Source organism: Pagrus pagrus (genome assembly GCF_965226575.1).
Source record: "Pagrus pagrus genome assembly, chromosome: 24".
NCBI classification, from domain to species: domain Eukaryota; kingdom Metazoa; phylum Chordata; class Actinopteri; order Spariformes; family Sparidae; genus Pagrus; species Pagrus pagrus.
This window is the reverse complement of record NC_140206.1, coordinates 14,123,888-14,143,275: the sequence shown is the minus strand read 5'-3', so window position 1 is coordinate 14,143,275 and position 19,388 is coordinate 14,123,888. Positions and strand designations below refer to the sequence as shown.

At 40.4% G+C, this 19,388-nt stretch overlaps 1 protein-coding gene across 5 annotated transcripts in view; it reads right to left on the bottom strand.

Annotated features, from left to right (window-relative positions):
* Positions 1-19,388, bottom strand: part of LOC311253423 (interleukin-1 receptor accessory protein-like 1) — a 289,743-nt gene that overhangs the window by 200,019 nt on the left and 70,336 nt on the right. For all 5 annotated transcript variants that reach the window (XM_084347376.1, XM_084347375.1, XM_084347379.1 and 2 more), the window contains one exon: positions 18,334-18,428. In XM_084347376.1, the coding sequence (XP_084203502.1) occupies positions 18,334-18,415 (82 nt within the window). In that variant the 5' untranslated portion in view covers positions 18,416-18,428. The remainder of the gene's footprint in view (positions 1-18,333; positions 18,429-19,388) is intronic.

The following is a 19,388-nucleotide window of genomic DNA, read 5'->3' as shown; positions in this document are numbered from 1 at the left end:
TGGCCACTGATGCTGGGCGATAAGACCTAGCTCACAGTCAGCGTTCCAGCTCATCCCAAAGATGCTGGATAAGGTTGAGGTCAGGACTCTGTGTAGGCCAGTCAAGTTATTCTGTAGCAAAATGGTAAAAAAAAAAAAAAGAATAAAAAAGTTCCACCTGCCAAAATTGTTGCCATTAAGTTGAAAACACACTTATATCTTATTCATGTACAGAATCATCACCCAACATGTTAAAATATAGAAACAATGACTCCTCAAAGTATTCTAGAAATTATCACACATTTAACGTAAGAAAAAAAAGACAAGTGGGTAATGTCTAATTTTCTGTGCTGGCTAATATCTGGAACAAAAGAAGGTCCATTAGGTACAGTGTTCGACTAATTTAATCGCATAAATTAGTATATCATGGAGTGAGATACCATTTAAGACAGAGGAGATGGAAATTAGAACCAATTACATCTATTTCAGCTGTAGAATCAAATATACCCAGTCCTTTGGTACTGTTTCAGTGTGCTTAAATAAGAAATATAAACCCCTCTGTGTAATAAAAAAAAAGTAGTTCTACTTGCATAAAATTTTATGTTTTGTGTTTTTCTAATCGCTAAGTATGAGGAGCAGTGCGATCTCTAAGCGCTGACATTTGCATATTCTCAGTGGCTCTCTTTGATAACCATTTATCAAACTGATGAATGGTTGTCATATTAGGCGTGATTTGTATAGACGCTCCACAAACGCCTCACTGAAACAGATTCTTTACAGCGGCGACCGTTCAATGAGAAGTAGGGGGTAAAACCAAGCCTTATTGGTGACTGAAAGGTAATTAGTATCTTGGCGTTCTGTGTATTACAAGGGCGAAATATGCTTCAGCTGCTAATGATGAGCTGCTGAGTGAAGAAGACACAATTCCTTTGCTGAGCTTTTAATAAGCAGGAACAAAGAAAATAATTAAACCTAAAAGTAAGAAATGAGGAGTTTATTGTTGGACCACCAGTGCCTCTGCCAGCATGCGCACCCTAGAGAGTAATTCAAGAACTTAATACTAACAAGGTCAACATGCAGATACACGGCACCACTCCCCCTCCCAGGTCCTATTACAGTAATGCATTTAGACAACTAGCCTCGTTTCTCCAATATGAGCTCATATATCCCTGTAGCTGAAGCCCCTGAGAGCTATTACAGTTTACCATGTAGGGTTCAATTCCTTCAAAGAACCGCACAGTGTCCTATCTTATCAGCCTCCTATTTTTCATACAACAGTATCACACATTACTTGTTCTTTTTCAGTGTTTGTTATCAGGTCAGAGGTCTGTCGAGATGTCTCTGCAGAGAAAACTAGACAAACAGAAACTGGGATTTGGTCTGATTTCATGGTAGAACACAGGTGACTGACAACTTGTACGATTCATCTCCGGCGCATGCTAATGGAGGCTTGGAATATGGCAAAGAAATGAATTGGGTCTCATGGGGCTCATGTTTTTTGGTGAATTGCTTTGAACTATTTTTAAAAGAAAATCCCTCAAGTCATGCTGTGAATATTTGTTGTGGTATCAATGGTCTTAGTGAAGTGCAGTATAAGTGTGTTTCCATACGCCTGTTTTGATGTGCTTTTTGAATTTGCATGAAAAGGGGTGCCGGGATTTTATAACTAACAATTCAATGTAAATGAATGTGCTCAGTATTGGGGAAAAAAACAAAAAAAATCCTTTTAGCTTTAGAGACTAGAGACTAAACAACACAAACTTAAAGGTCCTGTCCGTTACTAGCTTATTCTGAAGCTTTTGACCAAATGATCATCATCAGCAGGTCAAACTGGTTAACATTTAAGGTAGCATGAATAAAAAGTCTCTGACATGCTCAGAATCATGGACGATTGGAAGATTTAATTTCTATGATAACTGAGCCAACTCAATCTGCTGTCAAAGACTGTTTGATATGGTCAAAAGCGCCTTAATACGTGAGCAAGTGGACCTTGAGTTGCAATTATTTTGTCTGGTAATAAATGATGATGTTGCTTCATTAAAAGAAAATGAATTCCTTCAAGCATGGGAACATAAATACAACCCTGATTCCAAAAAGGTTGTGATACTGTCAAAAAAACAAATAAAAACAATGATTTGCAAAAAGTTAATGACCTATTTCACCTGACACCAGTAAAAAGCCATTGTATTTATTGTTAAAAATAAGAAACTTCATTGTTTGCTGTTAATATACTTTAATTATGAATTTGATGACTGCAACACCAAAGCATCCCAACTTTTTTTTTAAATCTGGGTTGCACATACTAGGTAGGAATAAACAATGAATTGACAAATGGCAGGTTTAAACAAGTTGTACGGGCATTCTTCTGAGTATTTGATCTTGTTGCACCTTCTTAAGAATATCCACATAATGGTAACACAAGTCAATTTTCAATTTATTTTACAACTTTTTTATAAACGTATCCGAGTATTTCAGCACTAGAAGCAATAGAAGCGTTATAACAGCTTCTCAAGTCAGCTGCTCTGTTTGCTCAAAAATGTTTTCTGATGACTTAATAGATAAAACCTTCAGTTCACCCACTGCCACAGCTCTTAAATGGGTGTCAAAACAATTCCATTAGTTCAGAAAGGGAAGAAAACAGCTACTGAAGGGCAGCCTCAAACTTTAGACTGTTTCTGGACAACTAGACTGTTTTTGCCCGAGGGGTAGAAAATCCTTCAGGTGAATCCCTGATCCTCCTTATCTCTTCTCTTAGCCTCTCCAACCAGGTCTTATCGCCTCGTGGACAGTAATTAACAGGAATTACACAGACCTCCTATCTGCTGAGCCCACGTTGTTAGCGCAAAGAGCCCTTTCCCATTTAGGGCCTGTCTGCTGGGAGATTACCACTGGAGAAGGGCTGTTGTGCATTCGTGCCAAGCTCGGACCAAGCTTAGGCCACTTGTGCTGATAAAGGCAAAGTCTTGCAATTTGTGCCTCCACGCAAATATGAGAAAACCCTTATATGGATGTGTGAAGTCAATCTTTTCCTTAATCTAAAAACAATTAGTATTACATAAACGGTGATTTAAACTAAAGAATTGCAACAATACCATTTATATTATATTTGAAATGTATTTAACCTCTTCTTTAAATATTAACGAGATATTGGTAGAGTTAGCTAATTCAACTGCACCTTAATAATCATGCCTTTAGGTAGATTGGAGGTTTGTGAGCTTAACTTAAAACCAAATGGTGCAAATGTAACCACATCACTCAGTTATAATGAAGGAAAACACAGATGAAAAGATGGACAATTATCCACGAAAACACATCTCTGCCACTAATTTCTCTGTCTCTCTCTTTCTCTCTCTGAGTCCTGCACACTCTAAATGTTTAACAGGATCCTTGAGAAAAGCCTCTCCACTTCTGTTTCCGTGGCAACTGGCATGCATTGGAATTGATGACATCTCCTGATCGCCCACTTACTTTGCACTAAAAACGCTTCCCAGTGAACTCTACCAATGCCATTTCCCTCGCAGAAAGATGACGCCACTTTTTCCCACAGTAGAGGGGAGACGGAAGGGCGACAGGGGGGATGTCCGTTTTCACCAACATACCAAGCATTTTTATTGTCTATATGTCTATTTGTAAGCACTGGCAAGGTTGAAACAAGGACATTATTTCAGAAGAGCACCAGTGACGAGTTCTTTGATAATATATAAAGAAAATGGATTTATGGAATGAGACTGGTCAACCTTTCTAACGTTAAAGGATTCAACACGACAAGCCTAACAGCGCCTCAATAATTCAAGGTCTGCTGAGTGCCTGTGGCGAGATTTGTATACCTCACTTACCTATGTGAATCACCGTGAATCGCTGTCTATTTAGCTCCACCTCGAAGCTGCAAACTCGTTTGAGACAAAGACTGAAACTCTGTCCTTATCAGGACCATCTAGTTAAACGTTTTTGTCTAACAATGTCCCCATACCTCACACTTTCATTCTCTCCCTTAATTAACATAGACGAGCAGCCAGACAGCTCCGGAGGCCAGAACCCGTACCAGGACCGCTCGCTGTCACCTTGTTACCAACTTAATGGGTTCAGACGAGGTCCCCCTGACACAGGAGAGAGAGGGGAAATGAATTCATGAAGAGCGCGGCCTTGCGTACTTTCCACTCTGCCTTTGTCTCCCTTTGCCCTTCCATCCTACTGTCCCACCTACACAGCCTTGTTTAAACGGTGGGCACCACACAACAGAGAGAACATATTCAACATAATCACGCTGCATGCACCAGTAACCCAATGCACAATTCATTCAGCTTCATTAAAACCACACACGTGCACGTGTACCGACAGCAAATTAGCAACACATTCCTAGAGTGTCCATTAAAATCTATTCATTAACTCTGAGCCACATTTCATCCGCTGTTGGTTTTGTTTGTAAGTGTTTACAACTCGACAATAAAAATGCAAATACTCAAAAAGCGCTCGGTGAAGTCAACAGCGTCGAGTCGTCTATGATCGCTTGTTTAAACATTTGCTCGAGTGCTACTACCTCGGACAGCCAAAGGACTGCCGAGGCAGGCCGCTCTGTCAAAGAGCTGGATGTCATGTGCGTGAGCAAGAGGCAAGACACTGTGCTGTCAACCCAATTAGGCTGCTCAGGCACACACTGACTCCATTCTGTAGGCCTGAAAGAGGTCAAGGAACATATAAAAACAGAGGCATTTCCCAAGCTAGCTCAGAATGAAAGGCAAGAATGTCCTTTATATTGAAGCCATTGAGGGTGGATGTACACACAAAACCTCTGTGTGGAAATATGTCCATACACTGACCAATTAGGAGAGGGAACAACATGTGTTACAGGTAAAAGAGAGAATTGTCGGGTTTAAAACCTGAGATGCAAACTGCTAGTCCTTCAATAGCACAGGCAGTCCACTAAGGAAGTGTTTCGAGCGCTTCATTGCTCCGATTATACATTCAACACGCTAATTTGTTTGTTTAATCCAATTATTTGGGGACTCTATTCTGCAGATTTCTCTATTTCCTTTATCCCACAGTCAATAATCCTCAACCCCCCTCTGAGTCAGTCAGAGAAGCCATGAATGCCCACAGGGTAGTCAGCCCTGAGCAAATGTACTCTGATCAATTGTACACGGCCAGCATGGGTGTTTGATTGGATAATCTGCGCCTCACTGTCTCACACGTGTCTGTGTGTGTGTGTGTGTGTGTGTGTGTACACACAGAATCAATATTCCAAACAACAGAGGAGTATGTAGCTTGAGTGCTGATTTAATAAGTGTGTTGAGCTTTCAATCTAAATTAAATTTACTTCATTTCAGAACAAACAAATAGTTGATTTGACAGACTTTTGGAAAGTGTTGAGTGTGTATTAGCACAATTCTATCCATGACTTCTATAGCAGATCTTGCGGCGCGTACTTCATCTCATGTTCTCATGGATGAGCACAGTTTAGGGTCACTTAACAAACATGCCTAGAGGAGGTGGAGAAGCAGCAACCTCTAGACGGTGTTCTGGATGGGTGCTCGGGTCCATCATCGGCTCCCCTCAAGCAGATTTTGAAAGGGTTAAACTCTCTGACGCAGCAACAACTGCAGAGGTAGCCCTCCCGCAAAAATTAGGTCACTTGAATCACTCAATTATGGATGTTGACATTGCATGTGCATTGTATAGCTCTAATGCCGGGATCACAATTCCATGATATGAAATGTTTCCTAATCCTCCCTCCTCCCCTCCGTACTGGAGATCAAAAGAAATGCTGGAATTGCTTCCCATGGCACATTTGAAATGGTTTTCTGACAGTGTAATACCAAAGTCATTTGCCCGGCTGCATTTGGCTTTTGCTATGAATTGCAGAGATGTAGTTTTCTTATTTTGTTTGATGTGCCTCAGCCATGCAGAGAGAGTCATTTAAATTTTGCCATGCGGCTCCTATGAAATACTGACAAATGACTTTTACTTAAATTAATAATACTGAGTCATGTTACAGAAACCTTGCAGTCTGCCTGCATGCAGCAACTGTAATTTATTAAGCCTTTATGCTAAAGGCTAATGCGCTTTAATGAGATGTGAGCATTCCTTGACATGTACAGTATATCCATATTCCACCATCGTCCTGAGAAGGTTCCTAAGTGCCATTTCTTGCTGAAATGGTAAAGTCTGATCCTGAGAAGGAAAAAAAAGAGGCAAGAATGGTTCGCGTCACCTCCTGGTAGAAATAACTTCCATGCCAAACAGTTTCCTTCCAAAGCTAATCTCCTATTTGCATATTAAAGGCAATGAAAGACACATACAGAACCATAATCCTTAGCTAACCTTGTGTTTTTCAAGACCAGGCACTTGGTGCACAAAAAAAGTGACAGAGAGCCTTAGACAGCATTGCAAACACCAAAGGGAGGCCCCTTTAAAAGCCTATATCACACGATTTGAAAAATCGCTGAGGGTGGCATGCACATTAAACATTATAATCAGGCCATATTTGAATTTCAATGCCGAGCAAATGAATGGTGTTGGAATGGGATTTGGATACTTTTATTGTGGATCTGAACTGTAGTGTTTCGGGGCTGGAACGGCGACAGACGACTGTCAAAAATCAAAATGGCATTACCATAAACTGCTTTGCTTTGTTATCCTTTTCAGAGCCGTTTTGCCAGATGTGTCTTCATTAAACCAGGACGCAGATAAATAAGCCGTAGCTTGCGAGTCAATTTAACAGCTTAATGATTGCCAATAATTAATCACCATCATCTCTTTTAATTGATTGCCTTTGCAGGTGCAGACAAAACTGTTAGGTCAGCGCCCTTGCAAAAGGGGTGTTAATCATTCATCAAGCTACTTGATCTGTATCATCGGATTTGATGGGAAACTGTAGCATCTCCATCCACTCATTAGGCTCTATGTGAATGAAAAATACATCTTTTGTCAAACAGCAGCTAGCAGACTTCACAGTATTGCTACGGGCCTCATTACACACGCTCGGAGGCTAACACTTCACGCATCAAACTTAATTGGCTTCCTGAACATCGCATTTTTATACAGCAATTTATTTTAAGTGTTTTTGATGTCAGATGATATACAGGGAACTTTTGTGAGAGGCTGAATGGAGAAGAAACACTTTAATTACCCTCTGGAAAAATCACACGCGCAACGTAGGCAAAGGTTGCAGAGAATTTTTAATCCTGTTTCGGAGGGCGAGATCATGTGAGGGGATGTGCTGAGAGCGCAGAAACACTCGAGATGGTGAGGTTGCGGTGTTGCTTGGCTACTGGCAGGGTACAGAGATGCAACGCCTACTAACATCTGTAGTGCCTCTCAGTTAGCAGTAGATGCTAACAGAGACTTGACGCTGTTTGGATGCTGCAGCGTCTGTGCTGTCAACATGAAGGAAAAATCTACAGTAGCTCAACTGCCTCCAACCAGAAATCGTGTGTTGTTTTGACACAAGAGCCTCCTTCTGTAATGACAGTCTCTCTTTCTACACGTCTCTCTTCTTTTAAACTCCTCTTTTCAGCTCTAAGAAAAAGGCATCAGACGCAAATTGTGTGCATCATCAGGACTGAAATCTTCCATGTTCTCAATCTCTTTTATTTACGTTGCATGGGTTAATAGAATCTAATCGTTTTAGAAGGCCACCGGGGCTGTAAAAGCATTTCATGGCTATTTGATCCACAGCTGAGAACTTTCCACATTTACAGAGCTGCCACTATATGTCATATAAAAGGAAATAAATGAAAGACACTTCTTGTATACTACAGATGATGATGCCCCCCCTTCCCCCTCATGGCTCACCGAGAAACGCGCACTTCTAACGTAGCACCTCTCTACATGTACATGTTTGTTTCATGAACGCAGAGGAGCTGCGGGGGAGGCTGTGCAGCGCCATGATTGGCCAATAAGAGACCAGAGAGAGGCTTATCCCTGGGAGAGGCCTTGGAGATGACAGTGGAACTTAATTGATATGTAGAATTTATTGATCATTGCACTGCAGGGAAATCAGCTGCCATCTTCTACCATTTTTGGGCCCTGGAGGATCATAAATATGAGGTCTTAAATATTTCAACCATGCGCCACATCAAACACAAGCAATAAACATGACAGGAAATACGTGATGGAACTTCACTGTTAATCATGCCAAATGAAATTACAAGGCTTGCTTACAGGGAATAGTTGAGCTGAATTTTGCACAGAGTGGATTTTTAAAAGCAAATTTGGTGCATGTTAATTAAAGAAGCATTTCTCTCTGTGAACAATAGGTACTTTAGCATTGGATAAAATGACATACTTTCCTAAGGGGGGAATACCAGGTAATTCCCTGCTAATTATAATAAAAATGCTAAGCAGTAGGATTTGAATAGGTTCTGCTTGTATCTTCTGAACAGTGGTGAGAAAAGCAGCCAGGGCCTGGAGAATAGAGTCAACCTGGTTTGTTTCCAAAACTCCTGCAGTGCGTCAGTCTCCTGCAACCAACAAAGGCGTACTCCTCGGCAAGCGGGCTTACATCCTTTCTCCCTGGCAAAAAAAAAGGAAAACTGAAAAGCCCCAAACTTGGCAGGACTCCCTTGAGACCTGCAAGGATTCACTGTGCCTCTGCTTGTTGCCGAAATAGGTTGATTGTGCTTTGACCAATCCCAGTTTGACTGAAAAAAGAATGGGAGGAAAAAAAGGGAAAACGAAGGGAAAGAAAATATACAAAGAGAACAAGAGAGTAGTGTTTTTTGTTCATAGCTGTCATTGAGCGACGGGTAGACTGTGAACAGGGAATGAACACAGTGAGAGAGGATGTGTTCAAACTTTCCAATAAAGGAGCATTGAAAAAGGCCACACGCTGAGTGCCTGGCTGATGCGAGAGAGCTTGACAGCCTCATCAAATGCGACGTTGTTGGGAGACTTCCTGCATTCACAAAACTTCACCTCTCAAGCGACCACAGCCTCCATTGTGCAGGGGAGGCTAATTAAAAATCCCAATTCATGCAGTTTCTTTCACAACGGCGTCACTGAAGGCAGGAAAAGGCCACAAACTTCCCAGCCAGTGACATTATCAGTCATCTGAATTTTTCCACTCTGGTCCTAACAAGCAAATAATTGGTTTACAAGGTCAAATAGGAGGAATAGTAAACTGGTCATCCGATCCCACCCGCTCTGCTAATCTTTATTTGACTGACAACATGTGTTCATGAGACTTATTTATGTCCGGTATCAACAACTGTGTCAGGATACATTATCTGGATAATAATGTCTCATCATGTGGCCTTACATCTAGTATTAATAAGCGTGCAGCTACATCCCTTGGTTACATGACTCTTGTAAGATTGTCATAAAACCAGAATACCAAACTTTGACACAAAAATACAATTTAAGAAAAGACACTCAATACCTCTTCCAATATCATGGCAAAGTTTTAAACTAAACTTTTTACATATTGCACCTTTAATATTGTCTTAACCAATCTCAGTGTGAGTTTTGTAAAGATCCACTCGACTCCAAAAAATGGCTTGCTTGTACGTCTTAAATATTTAAGAATACACATCATGAAACGATGCAGAAAAGGGCAAAAGGAACACAACAAGAAAACACAGAGTTGGTAAGTTCAGTAAGTTATCATTCCAGCACGGAAAATGCCCCGTAAGCCGTTTCATTACATAACAAAGATGTGCACTTTAAGGCTAACTCTCAGTAAAAACATCCGCGTTGTATTGAACAGTTGTCTATAATCCACATGCCTGCTCAGTGCATGAAGAAGTGCATTAGAAAGCTACAGTTCACACATCATAAATCTTCTATTGATTTGCTTATCTTTCATCACATATCCCCAATCATTCCTGCACATGGACAGAAACCTCCTCAAACTGATATATTTAAATATATGTTGTTCTGGCACCAAAACACTGCAGATTAACTATTGTGTGTGTAGCAGTGACAGCTGTGTGGGGGGAAAAAAAATGACAATCTCATCTTTCGTCCCAAGCCATCAATCAAGAGAAATGATCCCTGAGTAAAGCTATAAGTCATTGGTTATACAATGCATTCTGTTGAACACAGACGGCTAAAAAAAAGTAATGAATGCTCTTCATAACTGAGAAAAAAATAGATTTTAAGTATGATATTAAAGTACGGATATAAGTTTTCTTTTTGGAAAATGACTAATCTGAAATGTTATTCTTCATACATGACAGCAATGATTCAGAAACATATGATTTTTTATGTTTCAGGTTAGCTGTGCTTTTAAATCCCTGTATTGTAAGTTGTAAAACCTGCAGGTGAAGTATGAGGCCAATTAAAGAGGCTGATAAAGTTGGAAAATGACAAGCAGCAGTGTTGCCATGCAAATCAATGACCTCCCCTCAGAAATCAAACTAAACTGAGTTGCAACGGCCCAAAACAAAGTTAGCGCTCCAATCAATAGAAAACCAATGTACTCTAGGAGTCGCAACACTGGAGGAAAAAAAAAGGAGAATCGAATGGCTCAGAGATTGCAAAGGCCGAGACAAGTGGAAATCAAATTACCAGTTTGTCTGATTTCCACAAATGACAGCAAAAAAAACTTGATACTTGTCTTTTTTAAACAGGAGTTTCTGCTCTCGCTTCTTGAGCTAGACCTTTTATCAAGGAGGGATGTGAGCTATCATTAGGCCCAATTTTACTCCACTCAAACAGATACTACTACAGGTGTGCAATTTAAAGGCGAAGCATAGAGTTAGGTCTCTGGTCTGCATATTAGGAGAGGTGGTATTTTCAAATTAGATGCACAAACAGAAACCACAGATGCTGCTGCGAGAGTTAAACAGTTCAGGTTTTTGGTAAACAGCCTCTTGGCTTAAAACAGGTAGAATCGAATGATGATTATGGGATTAGGATTCAGTTTATGGTTTTAATTATTCTGTGAGACATCTATCTGACTCCCCAGTGATCCTGTCTGGCCTCCCGGAGAAAGTCGCCAATCAATGGAAGCAATAACCATCATTTTCTGTGCGCAGGAGCTCGAGGAGAGATGTTAGGTGAAATCAGACAAGGTAGCAGGGAGAAACGCCAGACGGATCACACGGGACAGCATCGCCATTGGAGATGAAGGAGGTTTTTTATTTTTGAGAGGAATTCAAAAGAGCAAACTGCCATCTCACCCCTGGCAGAAGCGGGGAATGACATGCATAAAAATAATTCATTCAAAATTGTGCTAAGATTGCTAGATAGAGAGAGCGATGCATACAGGCAAAGAGCAACGCAGAAAGAGGAGCAGAACCCACATGGATTAATCATGCGGCGCAGCCCCAGGTTAAAATGTGTGATATTTTTGGGTACAGTCCCATCACCGCCTCCAGGCAATTTGCATAGTAGTGAGAGACTACAGCTTCTCTACCCACTGTTAATCAGTTATCTCACAGCCAACTAGCCAAGAGGAATCAAAATTAAAAAAAAAACATCGAGAACATTACCGTTTATGTCCAATTGCCCTGACTTATCACAAGTGTTACTTATTTACTTTTCTTTTTCTTTCCTTTTTTTTCTTTTTCTTCAGGAGTTTTATTTCCCCTAAAGTCTTCTTGCTTAAACCTGAGAGCCAGATTTTCTTAAATTAAGCACTGGCCAGCCTTCTCCATGTTTAAATCCTCTTTTGGACTAAAGCTCATTATCATCCACACATATAATCTCTCAAATTGGTACCAAATGCCCCGGCTGTTAAAGTGGGCTGAATAATTTGCTAAGGGAGCCTGAAATGAACGTATTATCTTTCAGAGAGAAATATTAAAAGTGGAGATAAAGTGCAATATTTTGTATTTAATGTTGAATGCCTGCAGACAGTCGGGGTTCCAAGACAATGAACAGATAAGAGGAAGGCACAACACATAAAGGTGGGAAGAAAATTGAAGTGATTCCCCTCACAGAATTTGCATATATATCATTTAGATTTATGATGCTACAAAATCAATAAAAATGCCACAAATAACATGCTACCCTGCTCATATTTATACGTCAGGCATTTTATGAATGGAAGTCAACTGGATGTTAACATCAAATGAGTGAGATTTTGTCATATTACATCAGCCACATTGACAACTACTGCATATCTGACTAGCCATGTGTATGTAATAAAACAGAAAATGAGTGAAGCACCAAAGAGCAGCAATCACTGAGGCTGAAACCAAAGTTTAAAAGACTAACTTAACACTAAATCCACTTTTCCGAGTTAGCATAATCAAGTGTATATATAATTTACTATGAACTGTTTCTGGGCCCAGTGATAGTGTTAATGCAACTGTAGTTCTTGGCGGTCTTCCACAGAAACGCAGCTCCTCTATTGGCAACTAAATGCAATATATCTGACTTGATGTCTTTTGTAGATTTAAAAGATTTCTGCGTCATTACCGAGATATCATGGCTTAAAGATAATCATCCTTGGGGACACAGCTGCTTGATTGACAGGTGTCAGACCCTATTAGCTCCACCTACACTTCCAGCCCATTTCCCAAATCTGGATTTCAGTAAACCCAAATCCAATCATCATGTAGGCCTTCATACGCCTGCAGGTGACATTTCGCTACAGTCAAAGCCTTAAACCCAAATGCATCAAATAAATAAAAATAGCTGTAATCGGATACGTCTTAGATCCATCCTTAGAGGCACAGACAGTGTACTTGAGCATTAACCACCTGCAGCTACAAACCAGCTGCAGCCCTCTGCACCCTTTCCTGGCATTTTTCTCAATTGCTGTGGTGTTGTAACATTATTACAGGTCAGGAAACAGGCCACAGAGAGACTACTCCACTCATAAATCAGGTGATTGATCGTCGTCCATCTCGCACGGAGGACTATGGCATGTGTCCCCAACCCAGAACACAGATCCATAGTAACCCCAGTTGTCAGGAAGCCTATATCTGGCACACTTGTTGAGTTGCTTTTCTCTCCTTCTCTCTCTCTCCCTCTCTGAGCAGCGGGAGGGAAAACAACTCCATGTGGCAAGCCATTTCATTTCTAATATCATGTGTGTGATCAATCTCCCCCCGCAATGAACGGGCGGTGCAGTGGAGGCAATCATTCAACATTTGTGGCAGGTATGTGGTATTGACCGAGGGAAGATGAACCGCGGGCATTCACGGATGTGTGCCTCGGTATGTGTGCGTGACAGAGAGAAGTGAAGGAGGCAGAGAGAGAGAGCTTGGATTTCAGCATTCGGTTTTTAAATCAGTGGATTTGTTTTGGAAAAATTCTCAAACTTCATTCTGAGCATTTACATCCCAAGCTGTTATGACTGACAACCTCAAGTGGTGTATAATTGATCTGATGGCACTTATATATTAATATTCATGCGATTTTTATTACTTTTCTTAGAATTATCCGACAATCAGTAGTTTCCTTGTGTAAAGATCTGACACAATGGAAAGGGTCACTACTTCTGTGCCCCGTCCCTCCCTAAAAGTTCTTGCTGACAGCTTCCTGTCATATTTAACGTCCTTTAATATCAATTACAAAGTCAAATGGCTGGCCATAATTGAATTTGTGCTGTGCGCTGACGTCCCCTGTTAGGAATCACTGTCTTGTCCAATTAAAAGGAGCCTTATTATTGGCCAAATTGCGAGTAGCCGCATTAATGTGGGGGGAAGATCCCATCCTTTAACTGACGTATTAATGTTGACATCCTCCTGGAGTTGTGCGTTGCGATGGGTGTGAAGACTGTAAATTTAACCGACTGTCACGATGTCCTTGATTCCTCCTCTTGCAATAGCGGAAAGAAGAAGTCGGTGAAGAGATGGGAAAATATATGCTGTGGACCTACTGTAGCAGCAGTAGATAAATACACGGGGGGAGACGGATGATGAGCGGCTGCTCTCTAATAGGAACCAAGGTCTTGTTGCGGTGGCGTGTTTTATTTACAGCTACTCTTCATCAGAGTGACATGCCGGGCCTTCGGACCATCCTTAATAGAAACTAGAGGCAGAGAAGGGGTTCTGTACTCCATTTCCAAATGGGAACACATGTCGGAGAGCAGCTTCTTACGTATGCATGAATAACAGAAAGATGCCCTCACTGTGAGTGAGTGCTGTGGGTAATATATTGCTGGAATTACTGGGAGACTGTGGAAAGGTAAGCATCATTTGTCTGGGGACTCATCAATGTCTGGTGAAGAAATGGGGACTAATGACTTTACAGCAGAGGGGCGGACAGAGGCTAAATTTGTCTCAATCAATGTCACGGAATATGATTGTGAATCTACAACTGTCAGCGGTGTTCACTCAGGGGATATGTGTTACTGTAACAGTTTTGTTAAGAGGTGACTTTTAGTGAATATAAAATGGAAATGTTTCTTGCAAGTGAGCTTTAAACGCGGAGGCAGCCAATTGGTGGACCAAAAGGGTGAAAAAGCTGCTTGTTTTCGACAAAGACATGGAGCCCACAGGGGTAAATGGTTGGTGGCTGTATATCCCCCCCCAAAACCTCCTGACATAATTATTTTTTAGCATTTTCCTAACTTCCATGTTGATTTATGACACACAACTTCAAAACCAAATGAAAATACAAATCACACATGGACTCAAGTTTTGCCCAAAAACGAGCCAATTCATTTAAGAGCCCAAATGTTGGTCTCCAAAAAGAGCCATCCAAAAAGACAGCAGGTCCAATCCACAACACAGCAAGCATGTCATCAACAGACATGCTGTAAAACTGCTCCTAAGCAAGAGGCATCACAGTAAATCCCTTGGGATAACAAAATCTCCCAATGCCTGGGAAGTACGAAAAGCTCCATGGAGTACAACTGAATACTAAGGATAAGAAGACAGAGCAGAGTTCATGGTATAATGCAGATGAATGGTGATGCCCATGAAATATTTTGGAAAACTACCAGAGTATTTAGGAAATGTTCTGTTTCGATGCTTTTACAATATATGTATATGAGCTTTTTATTCTATTCTGTATTCTGGCCTGCCAAAAGTCACCGTCAGTAACCTCCGGAGCTGCTTCTTACTCTGATTGTAACCCATGTTCAGAGGTGAGAAAAAGAATAAATGCATAGTTATTACTTCCGAGAGCCTAAAGTGAGACCTAACATGAACTCTCAAGTTTCCATTTCAAATCAAATAAATTGCGGCTGTGTGCAGCACAGAAAGAGGATTCTGCTCTTTTCAGCCCACTGCCAAGTCACCAAACAAGCACATGTAGAGATTTCTCACTCGGCTCTTCCAAGAATCTATTGTATAGCACGGCAAAAGTGGCCAACAAGGGGGCTGATTGTGTGTTTAATACAATAATAGCAGCACAACCCATTTTCAGAGAACAAGATCTTTTTTTAAATAATCAATACAATAGAAATAGACCAACTTTGTCCATGGGTCGCTCTCACCCAAAGAGATATAATTCACTTTTGATTATGCAGAATTTATTTAATGGATTACATAATCGCTGAATCTTTCTTCAAATTTTCTAGAAGGGTTTTAGCTTTGAATGTCTGCAGTTAGGGACTTGTGTGTGATGATTGATGAGGTGAGGGTAAACGAAGAAGGTCAAGCAGCCGAAGTCCATGGCGCAAGTCTGTGTAAAGTGTGAAAATATCTTCCACTGACCAGATAAGTATCGACTTTTTAAAAAACTTCTAAGTATATATACTTAAATGCCAGGAACACTTCAAGCCTTACAGTGAATTCAATACACATTCATATGTGAAGGCTGCCATGTACAGCCAAAGGGATTCTAGTGTTGCTCTCCACAAAGAAGCAAGTCATTGTTACTGTAAGTGTCTTGCTGAAGGCCAATTCGACAGCATTTGTGTCACTTGCTCACATTTCCCACACAGATTTCCCCACAGGGAATGCAACAAGCCCACTTCTCTAATCTTTAGACCTCTGCCATCACACCAAATCTGTGAAACTGTGATGTGCGTTCTGACCACAAACAACAACAAAACACTGATTTACAAGCAACTGGGATTTCCAGTCCCTGCTGTAAACAATACACCAAGATTTAAACTCTGTACTGGAGGTCTTTGCATTTCTAGTTGTATTTTGTGATGTATTTTGCCTATTACACAAATAACTTGTCACACTTAGTGATCGTAGTATCATACAGACACATTGCCTCTAAACTGTTGTATGACCGGAGAAAATCTCTTAAATCTTGAACAAGGTGATTATTTCGACATTGTTTTAATCATAAATAACATTTTCTCCATGACAATAGTGTAGATAAACTGGAATGCACTGCAGCCAAAAGACAAATAAATGGCATAGCATTCAAACCCAATAAACCTTAATACACATCGTGGATTGAATATCGCCGACTGATAGTACACAACAATGTAAAAGCATCCAAGAGTGGGGTTTTACCTCAGCGTCGGACTTGATGTGCTGTATTAAGCAGAAATATACACAATTATTCTGTTCGCCCAACCATTCAGGCCATATCAGCATTCTAACAAAGAGGAACCACAGCAGAGGACAAATGGATGGTTTCTCCCACTTATGCATGCTGAGGATTAGTATGGCAGATATGCATTGTATGTTCTTGCTCTGTTCCACCCTGGGTACAAATGCAGACAAAGCATTACTCAAAGACGGGAGTTTTGAATTTAATCATCTACAGATAATAGCGGTGCACATGTGCAGGGGTTCCTGGAGTTTCTGTGTGTGTTTTGTGTGCCCAGGGAAAGGGAAGGCAAGTGAGATAGTGGATTCGTTGTCCATGAGGGAGTCAATCGAGTTGTTTAATTCCCTCTAATGGGCTGACACTTACTGGTTTGATTGTCTACAGTGAGTTTCTTTTAAGAAAGGTGCAAATGAAAAACAGTTGTTTAAAGAGTTTGGTGGGGCTCAGTTTGTCTTTTTGGACATTCAATCAGTAATTTGTTTGATCAGTTTCAGCTGGATCGCTATATTTTTCCTGAACAACTGTAATTAAAAAGCAAGACTTTAAAGATTATTGATTTAAATGGAATTTATGTCCAAAAATGTGTCCTGATATGGAAAATACAAAGATTAAAGTAAAACCTTACTGCTGACCAACCAAAAACATAAATTGTCACATAATCTATCCATCTCGATATCACACAGAAATGGTGACAATTTCCCATTATAGAAATCCATATTACAGGTAAAGTTTAGGGTTTGTAATGAGACTATTCAGCTGGATTGTATCCAATCTGCAATAAAAATACTGTATGACCAAACGAACTGCAAAAGTTTTTTATCTAATAAACAAAGGAGCCCTAAACCATGAAAATCGTTTCTTTGAAAATAAACCTGCTATGACACCAGGATACTCAACTTCCCCGCCCCTGCCGTTTCTATTTCATAAAAATAAAAGCAATGCAATTTCAAACTGGCTTTCATTGCCCAGAATCCCTTTTACAATGGGGCTCTAACTTGCAACCAGCATGGCTTCTAATAAAGCCATACGAGCTAAAAGAGAAGGAACAAAGGACGGAGGTCTGGCTCGGATGGGGTGTTCATTTATCAGTGGACACGTTTCAAATCCTTGCCCAAGGCAATGGCTCGTGAAGCATCGGCGGAGATAACCCGTAGGGACTATGCTGGAAAAGCAGAAACCCTCTGATGAGCCTTGGGCCATTCCTGCACCTGTGTCTAATATGCATGGGTAAAAAGCCAGATGCAAGCAGCTTCTGGTTTAAAAATAAGACTGACAAAGGACTTACTTTATGTTTCATATTAGCAAATGTGGATTGTTCCCCTAGCTTGCATCTATCATTTGTAGAAAGTAATTAGTTTTAGTGTTGCAAAGCAGGCAGTATTAGTGCCACAACCATGTAAATACTTGAATATCCCTACAAAGGCCACAGCTGCACCCTTAAATGAAAAGTGCTTCATGGATCAAGAAAGTAACTCACTCATATACGCACTCCTTCACTTTGCACCTAACCAACTTGACACACTCACAGATGAATCGAGCGCATAACTGAAATCCACAAAGTTTATGTAATCTGTCATTTTGTGATTAAGAGGTATGTTGCAAATTTTGTTCTCATCGCAACAAATTAAAACAAGATTATACCATATAATTGATCTGCAAATTTCAACAACATCATATTCCATCATCACACAGAGAACCTCAAACTGAATACTGAGTGTTTTTGGATTTGAAAATCAAGCTGTTAAAAGACAGGACAGCACTTTTTTTTCGTCATGACTGGTTGGAGTCTCCAAGTACAACAGCACAAGGCCAAGTGATCCCCCTGCTGTTGACTGAAACACAGTTTGTGCTTTTGGGCAAAAAAAAAAAAAAAAAGGCTTGAAATTTTGGCAGGTTATGGCTGTAGATGTTAAGATACAAGGTAGTAAATTCTATTTCGATACAGCATGATTTCCCCATTGGATTTTAGGACTATCTTTAGAACAAAAACACAAGACTTACCTGAGCCTCTCTTCGACACCACTTTCAGGCAATGGACCACAACGGCATGAAGCAGGATCAGAAGAGGAATGGGAGCTTTCATTTTTTAACCAGTCCTACAAGGAAACAAAAGCATGAGTCATTATTCTGTACTGAGACAGGCTGTGAATACATTCAATCCATCCAAAACATCAAAAAAAAAAAAGGAGAGATAATGATCTTGGCAGGAGATGCTTGATCAAAGCTCAAATCTAAAAAAAAAACCCTGCAAGTTTGAGCCAATAATTGCAGAACTTTTACAAGACCTAAGGTCAGTTGGAAAAAATCCAACAACCCTATGTGCAAATTCTGTTCTCAAAGTGTTTGTCTGCCTCTGCTTTATTTATACCAGTGACTCTTCAGGGACTAACTGTATAATCAGGGGGAGGCTGTTGATGATACAAATGTCAAGACGGATCTATATCAAGGCGAACCTGGCTTTGCAGCTTCGTCAACTGCCTACAACAGTAGTGCAACTTCTCTCCCACCAATCAGGTGCCAACAAATATCAGGATATGTCTTTTTTAACATATGTGCTGATGATAATAGGACTGACATTTACATTTCCGTTGATGTCAGTCAGGCGCAGCACATTTAAAGCTATCACTCTCCAAGTCTGGATCTATGTGAAAAGAGTGAACAAGATAAACTGGCGCAGCCAATGGATTGATCCGTATTAGCTCATAACACATTATTGTATTGGCTTATATGACAACTGATAACAACAAGAAACTGTAGTGAAGAGATGCCAGAGAAAGAAAAGAAAGAGACAGTAACTCTTTGCCTGTAAAGTATCATGCTCTGTGCATATTGTAGTCAATTCCTTCCAAAAACTTTTCATTTATTCCAAAATCTTTGTTTTTCGAATGTGTGATAAAACAATATTTGCCAATGCAATGCTTTGGTTTCAAAACGTAGGGGGTTGTCAGGATCTTTCAAACAGATTGTTTTTTATCTCTGCAGTCACAGCTTTTCTATATCGCTTTCCGGTCTACTGAATTATTTCAAGCTATGAGTAGTCATTATGAAAATTAATA